This window comes from Lontra canadensis, unplaced genomic scaffold, assembly GCF_010015895.1.
Source record: "Lontra canadensis isolate GAN:19392208 unplaced genomic scaffold, GSC_riverotter_1.0 scaffold15, whole genome shotgun sequence".
NCBI classification, from domain to species: Eukaryota; Metazoa; Chordata; class Mammalia; order Carnivora; family Mustelidae; genus Lontra; species Lontra canadensis.
The window spans coordinates 21930495-21954307 of record NW_022631009.1 but is presented as its reverse complement, the minus strand read 5'-3'; the positions used below and the strand labels follow the sequence as shown (position 1 = coordinate 21954307).

Here is a 23813-nt window from a genome sequence, read left to right as displayed (position 1 = left end):
GTTTGGTATGAAGAGCTTGGCCTATAATAGACATCCAATAAATAGAAACTATTGCTGTATTGTCCTAATTTCTAAGGTTATCTTTAAATATTATTATCACAGTTTAAATCTGTACGTATCTTTCAACTTTTCTTTTGCAAATTGAAGGTTCCAAGTGACGTTCTTTATTTTAACAGCTGCTTGGTCTAGTGTGGATAGGGGAATGAATACCTCTGAACAGAATTCTTCTTTTGCATCTCTCACACTTAACTCTGCTGTTTCTGGTATGTGAAAACAGTCTTTCATTTAGTTAACAAAAGAACTTCTGTTTAAATTCTTTTTAGCTCATGCTATTTGAAAAATAGTCAAGTACTGCTATCAACATAAATAATATATAAAGTAGCAGAGGCCTTAATAAAAGGGAAGAAAAGAAGACCTAAATTCCTAACTATAGGTGGCTCGGTTCCTTTCTCTCGTGAAGATAGTTAGATTCTGTGGCCTGACATAACTGAAAGTTCCTTGGCACACAGACAAATACAGATAGAAGGCCTTCCTTTCCGGCTCATGATACTTTCCTGTTACTAGCGTATTTCTACCATACTTCTGCTTGCAATTTCTGTTTGCCTTTACTCATCATGAGTTTATACGTAAGCCTTTTAGGTTATATAGACCCTCACATAATAACTCTACTTAGAGTATCTGTTGATTTAGAAAATATAGTGTTATTAATAAACTGTTATCATTTCAGCATTACTTAAATGGAGGTGCCTTTTATTAATCATAAAGAAGTCCAATGTACTTAACAAATACTACATAAATGTGGGAGGTGTTTAGCTTGAAACCTTTTGTTTACTGTGGAATTCATGGACCCAGTTTACTAATTAGGTAGCTCCACAGTGTCTGAAGTCACTAGAATGAGAGGTCAGCAGACTTTTTCTCTAAGGGCACAGTAATAAGTATTTTAGGTTTTGTGGGCCCTGCTATCTCTGCAGAACTACTTAGTTCTGATACTATAGCCGGAAGGCAGCCAGAGAGAATACATAAACAGATGGCTATGTCTGGTTTTGAAATACTATTCTTTTGATTTTTTTTAAAGTCATTTGTAAATATAAAAACTGATCTTGGCTCATGGGTCACACAAAAAGGGAGTGTTTGCATTTGGCATTTGCATTTGGCCTGTGGGCCAACCCCTGCTCTCATAGACTACATTTCATTTCCAGAGATAGGAATTAATTGCCTTTCATTTGATGACTTGGCACAGCACAGATGCTCTTCTCTTCATATATTCAGGGAAAGAGAAAGCAGCATGGGCAATAGTGTTACTGTGGTGCTTATAGGCAGCTAATATGCTAATAATACATGAGTTTATAGGCTTATTCTATTTGTTTATATTTAAAAATATGTAACTATTTTAAGTGTGTAACAAGCCATTATATTAGTGGAAGGCTGGTAAGATCATCTTTAACCAGGTGAAAACGTGTAAGTTAGGAAGGACTTTTATAAGAGGGGATAATTGTATATAAGTCTTTTATGTTAACAGGTTTTCTTAACCATTTCTTTGTATCAGTGGCTCTGAATCCAAAGTGAGTATCAGAGTCTCCCAAGGATTCTAGTACATGTGGGAATTCTGATTCAGAAGGTCTCGGGTATAAGTATCCCTGATGGAGAATCCCTGCTTTTATGTTTGCATTCTAAAATGAATTTATAGCTGTAGAACAAAGATTTTTGACCTGGTACCCATGAATTTCTGTGCCCCCAAAATTATCTGCAAAATTTTGTGTGAGTTCTGGACAGTAGTCCATCACAGCTTTCATCAGATTCTAAAGACTGTGTGACCCCATACTCACCCCACCTCCTCCCCAAAAATGAAGACAGAAGGAACTTAGAAGATACTTAGAAGATAATAGTCTCTTCTCTTTAAGTACACCTGAACTTAACTTGATCTCTAAACCACCAGCTTCCCTTCCCTCTGTCACCTCTCTAAATACTCATGTTTCTTTAACTTTTTCTTAGGCAGAACGTTCCCAACAAACCCAGGTATTTTCTAGCTCTCTCTTTTAAGGTTCTCTCAGGTTATAGGCATATCCCGAAACATTCAGGATTTCTTTTATGCTTATTTTTCATTAAGAACAAAATAAAAGAACTTTTTTTTCACCTTGAAATTTGTAGATTATCAGTTTAAAATAGGTATTATAAAAGACAAAATCTAGTGGATTGATACTAAGGACAATATATACTGTCCAACCAGTTAATTCAATCAAGTGATTATCATGCTTAACCTGAAATTACCCTCGATTCTACTTTTCCTTAACTCTTTTTCTAATGTCTGAATTTTTCCTTTTAGGGGAAAAAAAATAATTTAAACTCCGTATGCAAAGTATAGAACTATTGTTATGAAGCATCATTAGAAAATTCCATTTTTAATTTTATTGCATTCGTTTTCATTTAAGGGTCTACTGCTGAGCCAGTTTCTCATTCTACCACTTCTGATTATCAGTGGGATGTTAGCCGTAATCAACCCTATATCGATGATGAATGGTCTGGGTTAAGTATGTCCTTTTAAAATTATGTTTTTGTTTTTGTTTTTTCAGAATTTTCTTTCTAGCACCCTAAATTCATGCTTTATGTTTTAATTTTAATCCTAATTTTCACCTCTTAGGCCATAGTAATATAATTTAATACTAAATGTGTATACTACTTGTAAACTGATGATTGAATATCTGTAGAATTTAAATTTATACTTTTTGTGATTGAGGCAATATTTAAACATGATGTTTTCTTATAGTTGCTCTGTAGTTTTTATTTTAAATATTTTTGTTTTAAATGAATGTTCTGTTTCTCCTCTTAGTTTTAGTCTAATAGAATGAATATAATATATAGGAATGGCTTTCAGTTTGTGAGATATGCAAGTTTCGTATTATAAAATCATTTTCTTAGCCTGATTCCCACTGGAAGCTTAGGAAGGTTAAAGACAAGAGTTAGTTTAAAAAAAAAAAAAAAAAAAAAAGAGGAAGAGAAAAGAATATGGTTTTTATGTTCAGAGAACTTAACGCCATTTTCACCTAAAAAAAAAAAAAAAGAAAATCTAATAAGATTTTTTTCCCCTGCAACTTCAAACCTCAAAATATACTCCTTTCTCAGAATTTTTACAGCCATCCTTTTATTTATTTAGCATTTATTTGTTACCTTGTGGACTTCTCCACTATTTGGCCAGTGGCGGGGGGGGGATTCTTGAAGAATATCTTGTGTTTCTTCAAGTAGAGTTGAAATGAAACTCTCTAAAACTTGGAACTTCCCATTACTCCTGATGCCTTGGTACCTAGTGCAGTGCTTTATAAAACAGAGGTGTTCAGTAGTAATAATGATAAGAAAAGCAAATAGCTGACTGTACCAGGCACTGGTCTAAGTCTTGTGCATTTTATTAGCTTATTTTAATGCTTACAGCAGTTCTACAAGGTATCTGTTTTTTCCCCACACTTTCCAGATGAAGAAACTGAGGCAAAGGAAACTTACCTAACCCACACACAGCTAGCTAAGTGGAGGAAATGGTATCAGACTTGGGTAGTCTTGACACCAGAGTTCATGCTCTTAAAATCACCACATGGTCCAGCCTTAGTGATGATTGTAATCACGGAGGTAAACTTGCAATGCAGTACAAAAAAGTAGTCTAGACTACTTAGTCTCTATACATTCACTAAAGCACAATTCTTGCAGATTAAAGGAAGTGGGGTGGAAAGGGTAGATGAGGCCGTAAAAATCCTTGAATTGCTGGCTAAAGATTAGGGAAGTGGGGTTGGCATGCTACCTGGGAAGGTATTTCCTACTTCTAGTCCTTAATTTAATACATAGTACCTTGTATGGCTTGGACTTCAGCACTTACCTTGGATTCTGGATAATTGAGCTGTAAGATGGAGCAAATAATCTGTCCTATCTACTTCTGTAGATCGTTGTGAGGTTTTAATGTGGTAATGAATGAACATCAAAGCTTTTTGCAAATTATACAGTACCATGTAAATCCCTAAGGTATTACAGGATGTGAAGATAACGATTTTGGGGAAAAAAAGTCTCTGTACTTCGGGAAGAATGATCAGCTCTGTGCAGAATAGAATTGAAGAGCAGTTACAGGAATGCTAGAGAAGAGCAGCGAGGCAACTGGGGGCTGAGGTGGAGGACATCCAAGCCATCAGGGCTCTAGGTTTCCCTGCCTGCACAGAGTAACTCCACTTTTATCCATTTTAGAGTTCTTATGACATGGAAAACACAACTGGCTGCTAAGATAAAAGACTGAAGAAAAAGCATGTATCCACAGGACACTATTGCAAGTTAAAAGTATCAGAAACACCATCTTTCAGTGGTTAGGCTGTTGGAAGTCTTTTAATTCCAAAGTCTCTCTTTAACCTCATTTTTCTCTGTGAATTTTATTTTTTGTGTCTTTAATGTGCTTAATTTTGATACTCCATGAACTTAATTATTCCTTTTAAATTTACAAGATGCGTGACTCGGTATTTGAGATAACTAATCCACAGAGTATGTATATGTGTGTGTGTGAATGTACACACATACGCTAGCTTTACATTTAATAGTGTGATCTGATTAAGATACGGACTGTCTGGTTTGAGGCATAAACATCATTACCTGACAAAAAGGCATTGAATTTACCCAAATGCTTGAATATAAAGTTAAGATTCTAAACTACAGAAGATAACTTTTTTTTTTTAAAGATTTTATTTATTTATTTGACAGACAGAGATCACAAGTAGGCAGAGAAGCAGGCAGAGAGAGAGGAGGAAGCAGGTTCCCCGCTGAGCAGAGAGCCCGATGCGGGGCTCGATCCCAGGACCCTGGGATCATGACCTGAGCCGAAAGCAGAGGCTTTAACCCACTGAGCCACCCAGGCGCCCCAGATAACTTTTTTTTTTAAATTCATTTTTTAAGATTTTATTTATTTATTTGACGGAGAGATAGAGAGCACAAGTAGGCAGAGCGGCAGGCAGAGGGAGAGGAAGAAGCAGGCTCTCCACCGAGCAGGGAGCCCGACGGGCTTGATCCCAGAACCCTGGGATCATGACCTGAGCCAAAGGCAGCCGCTTAACCGACTGACCCACCCAGATGCCCCAAGATAACAGTTTTTTTAAAGAGAATGTTGATCTTATTAGTTGTCTTGATCTTTGTAAAGGAACAACATCATCATAACCCTTGTAACAAGTCCGATTTTGATAGGATTTTGTTTTTGTTGGCACACCAAAGCGAATGAATTTGCTGCAGCATAGTTAAGGGGTTGAGAGCAAGAGTTTTGAGGACCAACTGCTTGGGTTTGAATACTTAGCCTTTACCCTTAGGTACGTAGCATGGTCATTGTATGCTTCAGTTTCATCATTTGTAAAAATAGTTCTTCTCCCATAGCTGTGAGAGAATTAAATGATAAAGTATATATATAGCACCTAGAACACTGCCTGATTATACAGTAAATGTTCAATCAGTACTATGTTGCTATTGATATTCTTCTGGGGCAACATTTGTCTACTCAGTGGAGTTCATTAGTATTGTCTGTTTGAACACTGGAGTCTTTTTTTTTTTTTTTTAAGATTTTATTTATTTATTTGACAGAGATCACAAGCAGGCAGAGAGGCAGGCAGAGAGAGAGGAGGAAGCAGGCTCCCCGCTGAGCAGAGAGCCCGATGCGGGGCTCGATCCTAGGACCCTGAGATCATGACCTGAGCCGAAGGCAGCAGCTTAACCCACTGAGCCACCCAGGCGCCCTGGAGTCTTTCTAACATAATTGTTTTGTTGAATTAAAGTTAATACTAAAATAAGTTCTGACCAAAAACGACTGACAGCCATTTTTTTTTAACTGAGATAAAATAAGTGATTAGCTATGAGATGCTTAAACCTAAAACATTATTCAAGCAAATTAAATAGATAAGTCCCTTACCATTTTGAAAAGACACTAATACAGCTATTTGAAAAGATATCTGCAAACCAATGGGAGAATTTTGAGAAATGAGAAGTTACTCTGTTTATAAATGGAGAAAACTATCCAGTGAATTAAACTATACTGCATAGTTTCCTTAAAGGAAAGTTTAGTAGCATATTAGGCCCGTGAATCTTAAGAATTATGTGTTTAGAAGTCTCCTGGTGACAACTTTTATGTTTAGGTGATCTCTTGATTTATAAAGTAGTTTTATTTGATCCCAATTAATAAAAAAACGAACAAACCTGAAATCAATAAACTTGGAAAAAAATCACCGTAAACCTTTATAAAGCCAATAGAGATTTGTGCTTCTCGTAATGTTCTTATAGAAGTTAAACCATAGGTTGCTGTCATTCCCCAACCTTTTTGGTTATATAAGCCTTTAAAAAAGTAATGTTATGAAATACTTTACTAGATATTTACCTGTTATCCCTCCACACCACCATATTTATTAAGAAAATAGTTTTATGTTAGTATATTGCCCACCCACTTATCTGAACTTTTTTTCTTATAAAAGAAAATAAAGTGTCGTTTCTGGCCAGCAGTCTTAGAGACCTGGCTTATGGAGAGCAGTTTTCCAAATCTGCATTTCTTATTTGTAAGGTTTAAACAAAACCTGTGACATTCAGGTCTCCTAACAGTATTCTTAAAGAATGCTTACTCTAAGATGAGCAGTTGGTTCCAGATGTCTACTAGATGTCTCTTTACTTGTAAAAATGATTTCTGCAGTACGACACACCAAATGTATCTTACTGAGAGATTTATTGGGGTTGTAAGAAATAAATTTTTAGGGGTGCCTGGGTGGCTCAGTCAAGCTTCTGCCTTTGGCTTGAATGATGATCCTAGGGTTCTAGGGTTGAGCCCCATGTTGGGCTCCCTGCTCTGCGGGAAGCCTGCTTCTCCCTCTTCCACTCCCCCTGCTGTGTTCCCTCTCTCACTGTGTCTTTCTCTGTCAAATAAAAATATGAAATCTTAAAAAAAAAAAAAAAGAATGAAAGAAAAAGAAATTCTTAGTTGTGTATGCCTGGTAGCTTAGAAACTGGCTTTCTCTTGTTAATGTCATCAGTGCTACATAAACGCAGCACCTACCGTTCATTGAGCGCGTACTGCATTGCTAAAGCACTGCTTTAGGTGTATCTAGTATAATCTTCTCAGCCATCCTGTAGAGTTAGTGTATAACCTACTAAGATAATGAAATTTGACCCATATCACATAGTTACAAAGTGGTAGATCAATATTCAAATATAGATCTGGTCAACTCCAAGGTCCATGCTCTTAACCCCTGTGTTAATACTGTGTAGCTGTGTAGTGCTGCCTGTGCATTCCTGCTCATGGTAGTAAAATTAGGAAGGGACTTCCTTTATTGTAACATACTTCATGGTTGTCCTCACTTGTTCCATGTTTTTCCTCCACTAGACTATCAATTCTTATGTTTTCAGTCTCTCTCCATCCTCTACTGGTTTAGCTCCTCTTCTCCCTTTCTATACCCCTGTGACAGAAAGTCTCACTCTGTATGTAAATGTCTCTTGTACTTACCTATCTTCATCTCTGAATAGATAAGACCAGGAGCTCCATGTTGGGGGCAGGGGTTGGTGAGGGAGTATATTGTACTAATTTTTTTATGTCTAGTACCTACCCAGCTCAAGTTCTAGTATATATTAAGTGCTTAATAAGGTGAAATTTCTGTAATTCCACTATTAAGATATATCTCTTGTTACTATATTATTTTCTTCAAACTCTTTCTCATATAAATTTGGAATCATGTTTTAAAGACAATTTTGTCTATTTTTTTTCTGTGAGGATTTTCCCAGGTCATTACATTCTTCCAAAACATAGGTTTTTAAAGCCTTCATGAGGTATCATAACACCTCCTATTTAAATAAAAATATTAGAGTTCACATGAAAAAATAAGAATAGCAAAGAAAATAAGAATCAGGCAGATGTCATTCAAGTTACTAAAATGGAATACAGAGTTACATAAGGCACACCATCCCAAGAATATATCAGTGAAATAAGATAGAAATTCCAGAAACAGACTGAAGTGTATGTGAAAGAACTCAGTAGTTAATAGAAGTAGCATTTGACATTAATGGGAAAAGCTTGGATTTTTCAAAAAAGCAGTGCTGGAATTACTTGTTCTCCATTTAGAAATAGAGCTTAACTCTTATCATCTTTAAACCTCTGGAAATGAAACCTGGCTGTAAGTAGTCATTGCAGAAGTAGATATGGAAGCATTTCTGAAATCCAGGGAGAGGAGAGAAGAATTGACTTTGAGAGCTACTTAACCAGGATAAAGCCAAAGACTGTTTTACCCTTTATAGAATAAGCAAGTGATAGCTTCCCAAAAGAGGTAAAATTCTTGGCCTTCTAGAGTGAAAGAAAGGAATCTAAAAGTCTGGAATAAAAATTTATTCTAGGGTAGATGATAGAAGCCCTGAATGTAACTTGAATATTTTGGAATTATCAAAATAGCATTGAGTAATCTGGAAAATGTAAGAAGGTACAGATTAAATATTAAAGTAAGAAGGGGTTACAGCCATTAAAAGTCACAAAGTAATTACTTTGAAAAAAAAATAGGAAATTTTTAGAAATAGAAATTACATATTCTGTCATGACTTGATGAGTTTGAAGAACCACCTAATCTTAAAAAGCTCCTAAGGAGGGGAGGAGGTATAGTGTAAAAGGACGGATGGGGGGCATAATTTCGGCACCGCTGTCAAAGATTTACTGATATGTACCCTAGAAAATAAATCAAATACAAAAATGGAATGACCAAAGGGAAAAAATGACCAGGAACCAGACCAAGTTAGACATAAACAGTACAAAGAGACCAAACTCAGGAGGTTGATCACAAAGGAATTAGGCAGAGTGAAATTAAATGGGTAATTCTTAAGTTTCCTAGAGTTTCTTAGGAATTCCATTTGATTAGCCATATGATGTGCCTAGCACAAGTGGGGCAAAGGTTTTTACCATCATATTATTGGGTTTTCTTCTAGCTCTTAAAATGTGCTTGGGAGAAGGAAGGAAGAACAATAGTTTAAAATTATAGCTTAGTTCAACATAAGGAATCTTAGTTTTTGCATTTTAGTTTTTGGCAGAAATGATAGATACCTAATTCACACTGTTAAATTTTAGATGGTCTGTCTTCTGCTGATCCCAGCTCTGATTGGAATGCACCAGCAGAAGAGTGGGGAAATTGGGTAGATGAAGAAAGAGCTTCACTTCTAAAGTCCCAGGAACCAATTCCTGATGATCAAAAAGTGAGTAAAGGCATTGGCGAGTATGTCTATTTCTCTGTGCACCCAACTATATTATAATTATTAGGGGTTACATTCTGTATTATAAATACATTCAGTGGTAGAATTGTTTCCAAGCCATTCTGATTTTATTTGCTTCAATCCTTATGCCTGCATGCCTTCTTTGTATCACTGTTTTCTCTTTCCACAAATTACCGAGGTTTCTGATATGTGGAAAGCACTATTAGGCACTGATAAGAAAACACAGTTCCTCTCCTCATCAGAATTAATAATACATGATATTATAATATATCGACTCTTAGTGTGTTTAGAGAAGAACAGATTGGTGGCCAATGAAAGATTTAGGAAGGCTTCATAGCAACAGACAAGACTGAGAACACCATGAAAAAGCCATCAAGGCAGGCAAATAGTAAATCATTTAGTGGAGAGGTAAATAATACACATGTGTGCAATCAGTTGATGAAAGGTACGTTCCTTCTAGACTATATGTTCCTTAAAGAAAGGGACCGTGAAGTTTTTATTTTTGAGCTTTAGCAACATGCTTGGCACTCAGTAAATAAATAAAAGGAATGATACATACCTTGCTACATTTTTGTAAAATTCTGTAAGTGATAATGTGTTGACAGCTTTTAAACTAGGAATAACCTAATTATCAGTAGGGTTAGGAAAATCTGGCTGGATGCAGTGGAAAGAAACCTTGGGAAGCTATTTTGTACTATTTTGGTGTAAGTGTTCAAGAGGTAATTACATGAATCGGGTAGGAGATAATGAACTAAATTGATAGCTTTGAAAAATAAGTGAAAGTGGTGTTTACTAGAGATACAAAACTGCTGATCAGACTGCGACTGGTTGGCTATAGGAATAAGGGTGAAAAGTCAAAGAGTCTCCGAAGATACTAGGGCCGTTAGTATTCAACAGCTACTAATTGAACATCTGCCATGAGTCAGGTATTGGTTAGTTGAGAAACATAAATAAGACACAGTTACTGCCTTCAAGGAGCCTATAGTCTGGCTAGGGGGGAGAGGAAGGAGACCAGCACATCAGCAGGTAAAAATCCTGTTATAGTAGGTCTTGAGGGTTAGGTAATCACTTGGGAGTTTTAGCAAAAGCATCCTAGAGGTAAAAGCAAAATGTGAAACAAAGAATAGTCAGAAATTGAACTAGAGAGGGAGGCAGGGACCAGATGATAGAAGTTCTTGAATGTCATATTTAAAACCATGGATTTTATCCTATAAGTAATGAAAGGATTTTAAGCTAGAGTGTTTTTTTCTACATGGGTTACACTGGCAGCCCATGTAGAAAAAGGAGTGGAGGCATATGTGAGAAAAGGCAGGAGGACCAGTTTAGAGGTTGCTTAGTAGTCCATGGCAGTAGTGGTAAGAATGGTACACGGAAAACAGAACAGACTTGAAAAATACATTGAAATAAAATCCACAGAACGTATGATTAGAATTGAATGTCATCAAAATCTCTTCAAAATGAAGTCATCAAAATGACTTCCAGGATTTTAGTTTGGATAACTGGGAAGGTGGAAGTAGTCCTCCCAACAGAAAAAATACAGCAGCAAAGGCTAGTTAATTGGGGGAAGGGTAGTTGGTTCCATTTAGGGTATGTTAAATGCAGAGCGTTTTGTTGAAATGCGTAAGAGAAGTCGGTTTTGTGCCAGGTTAAAGCTCAGGGAAAAGATCTATTGGGACATTATCAGTATCCGGTTATTAAACACTGTGAGAGTAGGTGAAATATTTAGGAAGAATCTGCATCTTGAGAGAGCTGTGGGATGAGCATAGGGATCTGGGAAACTCCCAACATTTAAGGAGAAAAAAACCTATGAAAGAGACTGAGAGAAGAGAGTTCTGGGTCACAGAGGCTGAGACTCCTGCTCCCTGGTAATTAAGAGCAGTTTTATTAGAAATCTTGAACCAAAAACCATATTGCAGTAAGCTGAGTAAATGGTTAGAAAAGCGTAGTAACAATTATAAGGTTTTTCTAAAGTAAGTTTGGATAGAAATGGAGGAGAGGTAGTGGATGAGAGCACACTGTAGTATCAGGAAGGGTTTTGTTGGGGGTGTTTGTGTGGTTTGGTGTGGTTTGGTTTTAATGATTTTATTTATTTATTTGACAGAGAGAGAGATCACAAGTAGGCAGAGAGGCAAGCAGGCAGAGAGAGAGGGAAGCAGGCTCCCTGCTGAGCAGAGAGCCCAATGTGGGGCTTGATCCCAGCACCCTGGGATCATGACCTGAGCCAAAGGCAGAGGCTTTAACCCACTGAGCCACCCAGGCACCTGGTGTTTGTGTTTTAATGATAGAGATTTTAGTGCAGGGTCGGTAGACTTTTTATTAAAGTTCCATCCAGTAGTGCAAAAGCAACCATAGACAATATGGAAATGAACTTTATTTGCAAAAACTGGCATCAGGCCAGATTTGTAGTTTGTCAACCCCTGCTTTAACTTACTTGTAGACACAGAGGGAAAGGATCTAGAATAAAGTAAAGGTTAAACATAAATGGGAGATTTGGTTAATAGAGTAAGATCCTGGCAGTAGAGGTGGGGGAAACTTGGACATGAGTGGATTGTGGGTTGGCCTTTAGTATAATAGAATGGTAGTACCTCTGATCTTTAGAGACCAGAGAAAGGAAGAGGTAGAAATGGGATTTATTGGGGCGCCTTGGTGGCTCAGTGGGTTAAAGCCCCTGCCTTTGGCTTAGGTCATGATCCCAGGGTCCTGGGATCGAGCCCCACATTGGGCTCTCTGCTCAGCAGGGAGCCTGCTTCTTCCTCTCTCTCTGCCTGCCTCTCTGCCTACTTGTGATCTCTATCTGTAAAATGAATAAATAAAATCTTTTAAAAAACACTTAAAAAAAAAAGAAATGGGATTTATTACTAAGGGTGTAAATAAGTGTAGAGGGGGATGTGATAGGTAATATGAAGGTTGAGGGGGTTAGGGAGAGAGAGAGAGATGAGTGGGTAGATCATGGAGGGTTTTTAGAGCAGTTAAACTTCTCTGTATAGACACTGTAATGATGAATGCATGTCATTATACGTTTTTCCCAAAGCTGTAGAATGTACAACACCAAGAGTGAACCCTAGGGTAAACTCCAGAGGCTTTGAGTGATAATTGTGTGTCAGTGTAGACTCATCAGTTGTAACAAATGTACCACTCTGGGGAGGGATAGTGATAGTGGGAGAAGCTGTGCTTGTGTGGGGGTAGGAAGTATATGGAAATCTCTGCCTTCTGCTCAGTTTTGCCATGAACCTAAAATTGCTCTAGAAAATAAAGTCTCTTAGGAAAGAAAAGCTTCCTGGTACAGTATCTTAACACACAGTAATCATTCTGATATTTGTTGAATGTTTAGTGAATGTGCAACCAAAAATCTGTTTCTCTAATTAAAACTTCCTTATGCCCAATCATCAGAATTACAGAGTAGAATCAGTGAATGGAGTAAAGACTGTTACATATCATTGCAGTTCTTTTTCTGAGAGGATATTCAGAGATAATCTTTCATTTTTCTTAGCAAAAATGGGGCACCATCTAAATGCCCATCAGTAAAGGAATGGAGAAATAAAATGGGATAGGTTTGTACAGTTGCATATTAGATGTTAAAAATCAATTAAATAAGTTACATTAATATCAACATGAATAGAATCTCAAAAACGTGGAATGATGGACAGGTTTACAGAGAGGTGTACAGTATGATACCATTTATATATTTTGTATGTGTGAACACACAAGAATTTGTAAAAAGAAACAAGTGGATGGACACAAAAGAAGTTTATGGTAATGGTTTATTTCTAGGGGAGATGGTGTGGAAATGGGAATTGGGAAGGGGTGCAAAGGAATTTTAAGTTTATCAGTAATATTTAATAATCTAAAATATATGTGGCAAGGGGCACCTGGGTGGCTCAGTGGGTTAAAGCCTCTGCCTTCAACTCGGGTCATGGTCTTAGGGTCCTGGGGTCGAGCCCCGCATCGGGCTCTCTGCTCAGCGGGGAGCCTGCTTCCCCCTCTCTCTCTGCCTGCCTCTCTGCATACTTGTGATCTCTGTCAAAAAAAATAAATAAAATCTTTAAAATAAAATAAAATAAATGTGGCAAAATGTCTGTTCTATTGTGTGAGTTAAAATATGGTGTGGAGTTGATTTCAGCCTTCTTCCCCATGAGCAAAAATAGTGTTTTGCCATTAGGAACTACATTTCTCTTACAGTTGGATGCTAATTGGCTGAGAAACAGACCGACCAGAGTCCTTGTGACCTGAATATTCCTTATAGGATGCATTTTTTCACATGGTATCTTAATCACTATGAGCTTATGGTGAAACTTCTATGGAAGTTTCTCCACAACTGGCAACCAACTTGTACTAAACATCTCTTAGCTAAGTTTGTATAAGATTTTGTTTTTCCATCTGCTAGTAATTTCTGTGAACTATTTGGTGGTTCACAAGACCTCCAGAGTCATCCTAATGACTATGCTGCTGAGCAGAGAAATTGTAGTTACCCCATTATTTCGTCCTAGAAGGATAGGCTGGGAATCTTGGCTGTCATCTGTGCAGAAGAAACAAAAAGCATTTTTTTCATAGAAAAGTCCAACTATATGGTATGTGTAAAGGGCTGTCATGAATACTAATTAAACTGGTCTAATTCACTGCTTTTGTCATGCGGCATGTTACTTTCAGTGACTTTCCATCTCAAGTTCGATTTTTTTTTTAATTAAGCCTTTTATTTTGAGGTAACTGTAGAGTGACAGGCACTTGTGAAAAATGATACAGAGAGATCCCCTGTGCTCTTTATCCAGTGTCCCCCAGGTGGTAACATCTTGAAGAACTTCAGTACAGTATTAGAACTAGGATATTGACATTAATGCAATCAAGGTACAAAAAACATTCCCATCCTGCAAGGACCCCTCATGTTGCCCTTTTTTATAGCCATCCTTTCTTTCCTCCTGTCGCCAACCCCCTGGTAACCCCTGGCAACCAGTAATCTGTTTCCATCTGTATAATTTTATCATTTCAGGAATGTTCTATGAATAGAATAATACAGCATGTAACCTTTTCATACTGTTATTTTTTTCACTCAGCATAATTTTCTAGACACTCATCTAGACACGCATCTAGACTGTTGTGTGCATCATGAGTTGGTTCTTTTTTACTTCTTTTTTACTGCTTCTTTTTTACTTTGTGGTGGGATACACCTCATTTAACCATTCTGTTGAAGGACATCAGGATTGTTCTTAGCTTGGGGCTATTGTGAATAAAGCTGCTGTATACATTTGTGTACACGTTTTGGTGTGAACATAAGTGTTCATTTTTCTGGGATAAGTAGCTAGGAGTACAGTCCCTGGGTTGTGTAATAGCTGCATATTTAGTGTATTTAAAAACTGCCAAACTGTTTCCTAGAGTGGTTGTATCCCTTCACATTCCTGTTTACAACGAATGTGTGATCCTATTTCTCTGAATCCTTGCCAGCAGTTGCTTGTCGCTGTTTTTTATTTGAGGTGTTGATAGGTGTGTAGTGAACTCATTGTGATTTTAATTTGCATTTCCCTAATGCCTGAACCATCTTTCCATGTGCTCCTTTGCCACCTGTCTGTCCTCTTTTCATGAAATGTCTGTTCGTATCTTTTACACATTTTCTAATTGGATTGTTTGTTTACTATTGAGTTTTCAGTGTTCTTTAGGTACTCTTAGACACAAGTCCTTCGTTGGATATATGGTTTGCAAATATTTTCTCCCATTTGGTAGCTTGTCATTCTCTTAACAGGGTTAAATTCAGTTTTATTGCAAATAGTTCTGCATTTAAACTCTGAAATAAAACAGTCACTTATCCAATGAGTTTTTAAAAACCAAGTCTTGCACAGCTCTCTAATTTACTGTGCAGGGAGGGATGAAAGATGTAAGGGAAAAAAGTGGTCTATCATAGACAATAGGACAATGAAGTTCCATCTACTTTGTTCTTTTTAAATATGTAATTTTAGATTCATTTTATCATTTTATCATTAGATTCATAAGAATTATACAGTACTAATTCTTACTTAGCGTTTGGGAGATAAAGACTGAGCCTAATGAATGAAATTATGCCATAATTTGTGAATAATGAAAACTAAACCAATTGGTTCACTTGAATACTTTCGCTTTTAACATCAGGTTTCAGATGATGATAAAGAAAAGGGAGAGGGAGCTCTTCCAACTGGGAAATCTAAAAAGAAAAAAAAGAAAAAGAAGAAGCAAGGCGAAGATAACTCTCCTGCACAGGTACAGTATCAAAACGACAGGTATCATTCGCTAAGCACCTACTGCTCAAATGTGAAAAGGTAATATGTAGATACTGAGACTGTGTAGATGAAAGACACAATATAGGAGATAGGTTTACTCGCGTAGCATTCAAAAAGTCACAGAATGTTTTAAAGATTTTTTTGTATCCTATTGTAATAATAACAGTATTGCTCTAAAAAAATCATACCAAAGGTGTAAACCCAAAAGTAATAAATTAAATTAGATGCATTTTGGTTTATATTAAGGTGAAATGGAAAAAAGGTACAATATTTCTCACATACAGAAATGCCTTTTGAAAAACAAATTTAGCAAGTTAGAATTTTAGCCCAGTATAGCCATGTGGGTCACAAGTGGAGTGTCACTTACTCTGAGTTTGCTCTCCATTTTTAGCATCTTAGAATCTTCTGCTTGTTTGGCTTCTGACAGAAACTTTCAACATATGTTACTCCTCCATTTTCCTTCTTTTTTTTTTTTTTTCATGGCTCTTTCCTATTGGGAAATTTTTTTAATTACAGTATAGATGGAAACAAAGCTATTTTAATTGGAAATACTAGATGACTAGAAGTATGCATGGGTTTCTCTTTGAAAGCAGCATCACCATTACATTACAAATTAGGAAAATCTTATTCCTTAGCTATAGCCATGTGGCTAGTTGTTTTTATTCCTTTAAATGTAGGAGATAGCCAGAGTTCCTAGAGGACAGCCTACAGAGTAATTTTCCTATTTATTGTTCTCTTCGGGAAAAGTTGCTGCATAAGACTTTTTAAAGAAATACACATTGCATTCATTTTTTGTTGAGGGAAGCACAGCCCCTCGTAAGTGACACTAATCCATTTTCAGTACTAGTTGTTTCTCACGGTAATAGTTGGGTGTTAAGGTTAACGTAACTGAGACCAATGGATGTGAAAATCTAAAACTATGTATGTAATAAGGGCGCTTGTTAGGGGAGCTAGCTGATGAGAACTGTTGACAGTTGTCTTTTGTTGGTCGTACTGTCTGAGCTCTGTTTAGCCAAACCCTTCCTGGACTTCTGTGACTTAAATTACAGCCTTTACTAAGACTACTTTCTGGTTTGTGGATTAGGTGAGTTCCTTTTAAAAGCAATTTTGTGGGATAGATGTCATCTATATATTTCAACCTACTGGCAAAGGTCATTAACTTGTGAAAGTTCTTTCAGTATTCTAATACTCCTTTTAAAAATGTTTGATATGTTTTTAAAAATAACGGTGAGGGGGCACGTGGGTGGATCAGTCATTAAGCGTCTGCCTTTGGCTTAGGTCATGATCCCAAGGTCCTGGGATCGAGCCCCACATCAGGCTCCCTGCTTCGCGGGGGGCCCACTTCTCCCTCTGCCACTCCCCCTGCTTGTGTTCCCTCTCTCACTGTGTCTCTCTCTGTCTAAATAAAATAATAAAACCTTAAAAAAATAACAGTGAGTATGGGGCACCTGGGTGGCACAGCTGGGTTAAGCATCTGACTCTTGGTTTTGGCTTCTGTATAATCTCAGGTCACGAGATTGAGTTCCACATCCGGCTCTCTGCCAAGTCTGCTTGGAAACTCTCTCTTCCTCTCCCCTTCCCTCCCTCTCTCTTTCTCTCAAATCAATAAATCTTTTAAATAAATAACAGTAGATATACAGGCTTTGGAGTCAGATCTCCATTCAAATTCAGTTTTGCCATTTACTAGTTGTTTTTATTCGTTTGTTTTTCTTTGCACAAGTGGCTTAACTGTGGAGGTTGCTTAGAGAATTAAATGAGACATCATGAAATTCTGTTGTCAGGTTCATAGAACATAGTATCCTATCTGTAATACATTTGGGAATTTGTTCTTTTTATTTTTATTTTACTTTTTTTAAGATTGTATTTATTTATTTGACAGAGAGAGAGTCATCACAGATAAGCAGAGAGGTAGGCGGGCGGGGGGGGGGGTTGTTGACGAGCAGGCTCCCCGCTGAGCAGAGAGCCCCATGCGGGCATAGAAACCAGGACTCTGAAATCATGACCCGAGCCGAAGGCAGAGGCTTAACCCACTGAGCCCCCAGGCGCCCGGGAATTTGTTCTTTTTAGTTGAGGATGCATGGTTGGTGGGCGTCTTTACTGTTCAAGTATAGCTTAGTTTAAAAACTGACTGATGTCCTCACATTAATTTTGTACAGATTGCAAATCTTACATACGTGCTTCCAGAGCTACTCATTCCATTTAAATTCACAATAAAATTTCCGTTACTGTTTAAACCCACTACCATCCTGAACAAGTTTTATAAACTACCAGTACTGGCTAAAGACTTTCAAGCTCATCCCAGCCAATTGTTCATGTGTGTGTGTTGACTAAAGAACGATACAACGAGCAATGATGGTCCTGTTTAATATATTGTAGTTCATATTTGTTTCACATACCTAAGCATGTAACATGCTTTATAATTGCTTTGTTGAAACTTTTTATTTTAAGTCCGAAGGCCTTGGGACACCTGGGTGGCTCAGTAGGTTAAGTGTCTGGCTGCAGCTCAGGTCATGATCCCAGGGTCGTGGGATGGGAGCCTGCTTCTCCCTCTCCCTCTGCCGCTCCCCCTGCTTGTGTTCTCTGTGTGTGTGTGTCTCTCTCTCCCCCTCTCTCTCTCTCGGTGTTAAATAAATAAGTAAAATCTTTTAAAAAATAAGTCTGAAGGCCTAAGAATGGAAATGGTAAAGCTTGGATAGGACCTTAGAAATTATCTAGGCACATTTTATTTTATAGTTGAGGGAAGAAATTAAGGTTCAGGGAACTGAAATGATTTGTCCTTGACAGTACACAGCTACAGCAGCCCAGAACTGAAATGTACTTTCTGCCATGTCAGCCTCATTTATCTACAGATTATACTTATGTACAAATATTTTGTTCCTTGAAGAAGTCATTAGGTGAAATGTTATTTCTAAAGTCTTAGTTCAAGTATCCCCTAATTCACTGTATATTTTGTCTAAAAGAAAAAAATTCTCGTTTATTTTGAGTTGGTTTAGTAAATTAAAATGGTTTACATTTGGGGATGGGAGTGTATTGGTTTTTAATTCCCAATTGATTTAAGTCCCTGGGGAGGGCAGGAATGATCACTGTTGTTCCAGATGTGCCTGTGTATTTTAAATCTTTAAATGATTGTTGTTATATGCTCTGTTAAACTGTTTGGACAGTTACTGAAGTGAAATTAGTTTCTTGAAATATCTTCTGCACATTAATACTACAAACCAAATCGATTTTTAATTAGTAAAAAAGAGTAATTTATATCATATAATAGACTACTTTTCTCCGTAGGACACAGAATTAGAAAAAGAGATTAGAGAAGAGCTTCCAATGAATACCTCTAAAGTCCGTCCAAAACAGGAAAAAACTTTTTCTTTGAAGACCATAAGCACTAGTGATCCAGCTGAAGCACTCATCAAAAATAGCCAGGTGATTTTTTGGTATTTAAGGAATAAAATTTTGATGAGAATTGTGCCCTAACTCCTTTATTTTATCAGAGCGCTAAGTGCTAAACATTGCTAATCGCTAATAAAGTGCTGAGCATTTTAAATACACTAATTTAACCCTCATAACAACCCCATGAGAAAAGTAAGATCTATCATATAAATGAGGTTGGAGAACTTAAATAACTTGTCCCAAGCTGCGTAACTATCAGTGGTGAAACCAGACCTACTAGACTGTATTTTCTCTTATTAAATACCTAAACATACAGGGGATAGATTGCTTAGAGAAAATGTCACTGATTGCATTTTCCTGAAATCCAGCCTCTCAAGTGTAACATTTGTTTAAAATTTGGTGACAGGTTCTTGAAGTATGTGCCATTGGTAAAAAATTTTGATGTGTCAGGAAGGACCATTTTACAAAAGGTCTAGGCCAGTGATACATAGTTCTTTAAAATCTAATTTCTAAAAAGGTAAATTGCACAGAAATCTATGAAATCCTGCTAGTTACATGGTTCATTTATATGCTCATTCAAAAAAATGTAGAGAACCCACTACATGCCACACAGTAATTGAGGTTTTGAGGTGGTATCAGAGATCAAAGCAGATGAAAACAGTCTCTGCCTTTGTGGAGTGCACATATTTAATGAAACAGCTTCAGACCGGCACCTGAGTTACAGGAGCGTCTGGCTGACTCCATTGGTAAACCATATGACTCTTGATCTCGGGATTGTGAGTTCAAGTCCCACAGTGGGTGTGGAGCTTACTTAAAAATAAAATCTTAAAAAAAATAATAATAAAAAGAACCTGAGTTACTAAATGAAGTAATTGGTAACAGTCTTGTGCTAAAATAAAATCTTAACCATGCTTCCTATTTGTTTTTTATGCTTTTAATTCCCTAAGAGAAGAGTTCCCTTTTGAGATGTAAGGATGTGGTCTCAGTACATGCATAGGTTTAATTGTAGGGCGACAAAGGGTCATTTGACATTTTGATGTTTTATTTATCAAAGTAAGTCGTTTTCAGAAGCCGTTTTGTAAAGACTGTTTTGAGTCCTTCTGTGATTTAACATAGATTAAGTGAAAGAATAGAGGGGAGAATACTGGAAATAAATACTAAAACTTTTGGTATGAAATAAATATAGAGAGCACTAAGAAAGCTGAACCGAGCGAGACACATGGAGCTTCAGGATACCTGAAATAGAAGGAAGGAATCCTTGTAATTACTTGCATGCACACAGTTTCCTCCTCTCAGTTCATTTTCCATTGAGCTTTCTTACACCCAGAGAGCCTGAAGGAACAAAGGGCAAGAGAAACATCACTTACCCTTGTTTACATATTCAATATGATGATAAGTAAGGCTAAGGATGAATTGATCTCCTCTTCTGTTACTACCTCAAGGCACTCCCAAAGACTAGAGTTTCCATCCTTACCTCTCCTGACCATGCACTCACAAGCCTCATGGAGGCCTTTCTGAAAGCTTCCAGGTTGGAGAGGAGAAGCAGGGCATAAAGTCTAGGCCCTCCGCAACATGATTTCACTACCAGACTAGATAAAACTCTGAAAATCTGGACCCAAGTTTTACTGCTTCCTTTAATGGTAGTAGCCATAGTTTTGTCTGAGACCATCACTTTCCATGGGTAGGAAATGGAAGCAGTTGCTGCCCTGTTTGAGTTTGCCTTTCCTTTCTAAAAGCAGAGAAGGAAGCATCATCTACTGGTAGTTCAGAAATTAGCTTTTTTTCTTTTTGTCTTCCACATGAAAAAGTTTTGAGGAATTAAGAGTTGGTAAGAAGTGCACAAAACATTGAATCACTAAAATATATAAAATCGTTCTATTTGTAATGAAAAAGAAAAATGTAAAGGTTCATGAAAATGGAATTATTCATTCCTGTTTGAGATTCTGTAAACATTTTTAATTTTACACTTTCATCCATTTTTATCGCAACTTAACATTGATGGCAATTGTAGGTAAAGATTTATTTGTTTATGCCACTAGAGGGCAGGCACGAGTTGTAGTGCTTCCGCTGGTGAATTATTTGGAAACAGTTTAGTGTTTACTTGTTCCTGTGATATTTAATTTTATTTGAAACTTTTTACAAAAGAACTGAAGATAATATTATTCCAAAATAGCCTATCAAGACTCTTCCACCTGCTATTCCTACCGAGCCATCTGTTATTTTATCAAAAAGTGATTCTGACAAGAGCTCTTCCCAAGTGCCACCGATACTACAAGAGACAGATAAATCCAAGTCAAATACTAAGCAAAATAGTGTGCCTCCTTCACAGAGTAAGTAATCCTCACTTCTGGTTCTTTTGTATGTTTTTGTACTGTTTGTAAGCCTTAATATCTTAGAAGTCTGAAATATTTAGATTTTTGATCTTAGAAGTCTGATCGATTAGTAGTGCTCTTTGGCAAAGGCTAGAATCCCTGGAACCTTATGGACTTCAGCTGTGAGGGCCAGGAGACTGAAATCACTCTAAGCAAGAGGGGGTGGCCAGGGACAGAGATGGCAGAGGATTTGCTAGATCCTTTGTCCATTTGGTCCCTCCCTTTCCCCATGCGCATGTTCTTGAGATTGTGAATGGTTCTCTGCCCTTTTTTTCCCTCCTTTTCCCCCTTCAGCTACCTGCAGTGTCCATTTTGCCCACTTTTCGTTTTTATTACTTAGATTGAGCCATATTAATGATGGGTTTTTTAGATCAAAACCAGTGAGATATCTTCCATGTGATGAACCAGTAGAATACATTGGGATTCAAAGGAAAAGAGGATGGCAGCCATAGAGTAACCTACGAAACATGTCTCTGGAACTTGAAAACTTAAACATAAAGGTTGAAGCATTCTTAATGGATTTCAAAGCACGTTTTCATTGATGCTGCTTTTGTATTTTTGAGACATAATAGTATTTACTACTGTTTTTTCTTTGTTTTTGTCCCTTTAGCCAAGTCTGAAACTAGCTGGGAATCTCCCAAACAAATAAAAAAGAAGAAAAAAGCCAGACGGGAAACGTGAATATATTTTTCCTGAATTGGACATGTGTTTGCAAACACTGTCTGGAAGATTATGCTGTTTATGCAATAATTTGTGAACATGTACAGAGTTTTATATAAATTTAAACCAATTTTTAAAACAAAACTGTGAACACAACCACCGTAAAAATGGAATCAAAGGAAAGTTAATTTATGAAATTCAGAGGTCAGCAGAATATACTCCAGTGCTGGAAGACACTTGGGGAAAGTCTTTTCAATTGAACAAGAACGATCTTAATTTAAAAATCCTATCCTGGTTTTACAGCAGTGCCCTGTTTACAACAGCTTGTGCCCTGTCTCATCTGCAGCTGAGGAATAAAGGATTCTAATTAGAGAGAGGGCTGCCTGCGGGTGCGTAGGCAGCATCTGCGATCTTATGCACGAAACTTAACCATTTGAATCTGTTTTATGCTTAAAGTGCTTTGATCAAGTGCATAATCTGCCATATCTTTACATGTATGTTGGTAGCGGTTTGTATTAAAGGAATCACAAGTGCAAATAAAAGGTCATTTATCATTTGTTAACTAAACTCATGGTTTAGTTTACAATTTTTAAAAAGTTCTTAATTAAAACATTGAACATGCAGTTGATGCTTGTATGGCTTATGAAGTTATTTTTGATAGTCTTACATTACTTGAATTGTTCAAAGTTCAGTATATTTTAAATTAAGAAAGGTAAACTATATGTATTTGTTTTATACTTTGAAGGTTCAGACTCACAAATAATGCTCTTGTTTAGAATTTGGAAACTTTCAGGCCAAGTCCAACTTAACATTTCTCCCTTTCCCTAGCAGTTTCTTTTTTCCAGCATCAACTCTTCTCTTCATTGCTAATACTTCAACTTTAAAAATGAAACCTTTCACAAATTAGTCATACAGACAGAACTTTGAGTATATGATGGAGAATGAAAAACTAGAGTCAGACAGCTTTAATTGACATTGTCAAGACCTCCAGTTATCAGGAATACATTTTTTTACTGCCTTAACCTATAGTGCGTAGAATATGCATCAATTTCTTGAGGGGGATTCGTGTTTTTATAAGAATTTTCATGTAATTATTGCAATCGTGGTCAAATAAGGAACGTTTTCTGCTTGAAACTATTGATTTAAATGACGTGCGAGATGTTTCACCATTTTCAGGCACTGTGTAATTCTATTGTAATAAACTGGCAGGTATCTTTGTAACTATAAATAGTGCATGCTCAGCCATGTACACTGTAAATAGCCTTTACCAAACGTGTTTGACAAGGACCATAATTAACATCACTTAGTGAATTGTGATAAAGAAAAAAAGCCATGATTTATTTGATGTGATTGGCTTGTTTTTACGTGGCGCCAAGAATGAAACTGTTGAACAGCTGTAACCAATGGTACTGATCTGTCCATCCAATCTTGTCTTTATTAGATCTGATTGTGGTTTGATAGTATTGCATCGTCACACTAGGAAAGCTGAAGAAACACAATGGTTTTAGTAACTGCTGAAGACTGGCCTTATTAATGGACAGCTTTCCTAATAAGCGATTAGTAACTTCTATCAGGTGTTACCATCTGTTTCAGGAACAGGGCAGTATGTTTACATGTCCGAAGTCTTGTTTCATTCTATGAGATTTCTAAATTGATTTGTTTAAATAAATTCAGCAAACGGATAGCATTGTGTTTATTTGCTTCAATATTGGGGTAAATAAGCTCAACTGCCAGGAATTCATTTCTTCAAATGACTTTATTCTGTGAGCTTTACGTAGATACTTCCTAACTAGATCCAAGGATTCCTGAAGTTGCCCGCACTTTGTAAAGGTGTCTCAGAGGAAAATTTGAGAAGGAGTCTGTATAATTTTAGAATGTGCCAAAAGATCTATGCTCAGAAAAATCAGTTGAACTCTCTCAACTC

At 37.0% G+C, this 23813-nt stretch overlaps 1 protein-coding gene across 8 annotated transcripts in view; it reads left to right on the top strand.

Moving 5' to 3' along the window:
* The window catches only part of MTDH (metadherin), a 56707-nt gene extending 33134 nt beyond the window's left edge, over window positions 1-23573 (top strand). For 3 of the 8 annotated variants that reach the window (XM_032858643.1, XM_032858639.1, XM_032858638.1), the window contains 7 exons: window positions 177-263; window positions 2430-2528; window positions 9086-9210; window positions 15343-15450; window positions 18753-18890; window positions 21031-21187; window positions 21840-23573. In XM_032858643.1, the coding sequence (XP_032714534.1) occupies window positions 177-263; window positions 2430-2528; window positions 9086-9210; window positions 15343-15450; window positions 18753-18890; window positions 21031-21187; window positions 21840-21910 (785 nt within the window). In that variant the 3' untranslated portion in view covers window positions 21911-23573. The remainder of the gene's footprint in view (window positions 1-176; window positions 264-2429; window positions 2529-9085; window positions 9211-15342; window positions 15451-18752; window positions 18891-21030; window positions 21188-21839) is intronic. The other 5 variants (XM_032858642.1, XM_032858640.1, XM_032858645.1 and 2 more) reach the window with 3 other exon arrangements.
* The last annotated feature ends 240 nt before the right edge of the window (window positions 23574-23813 follow it).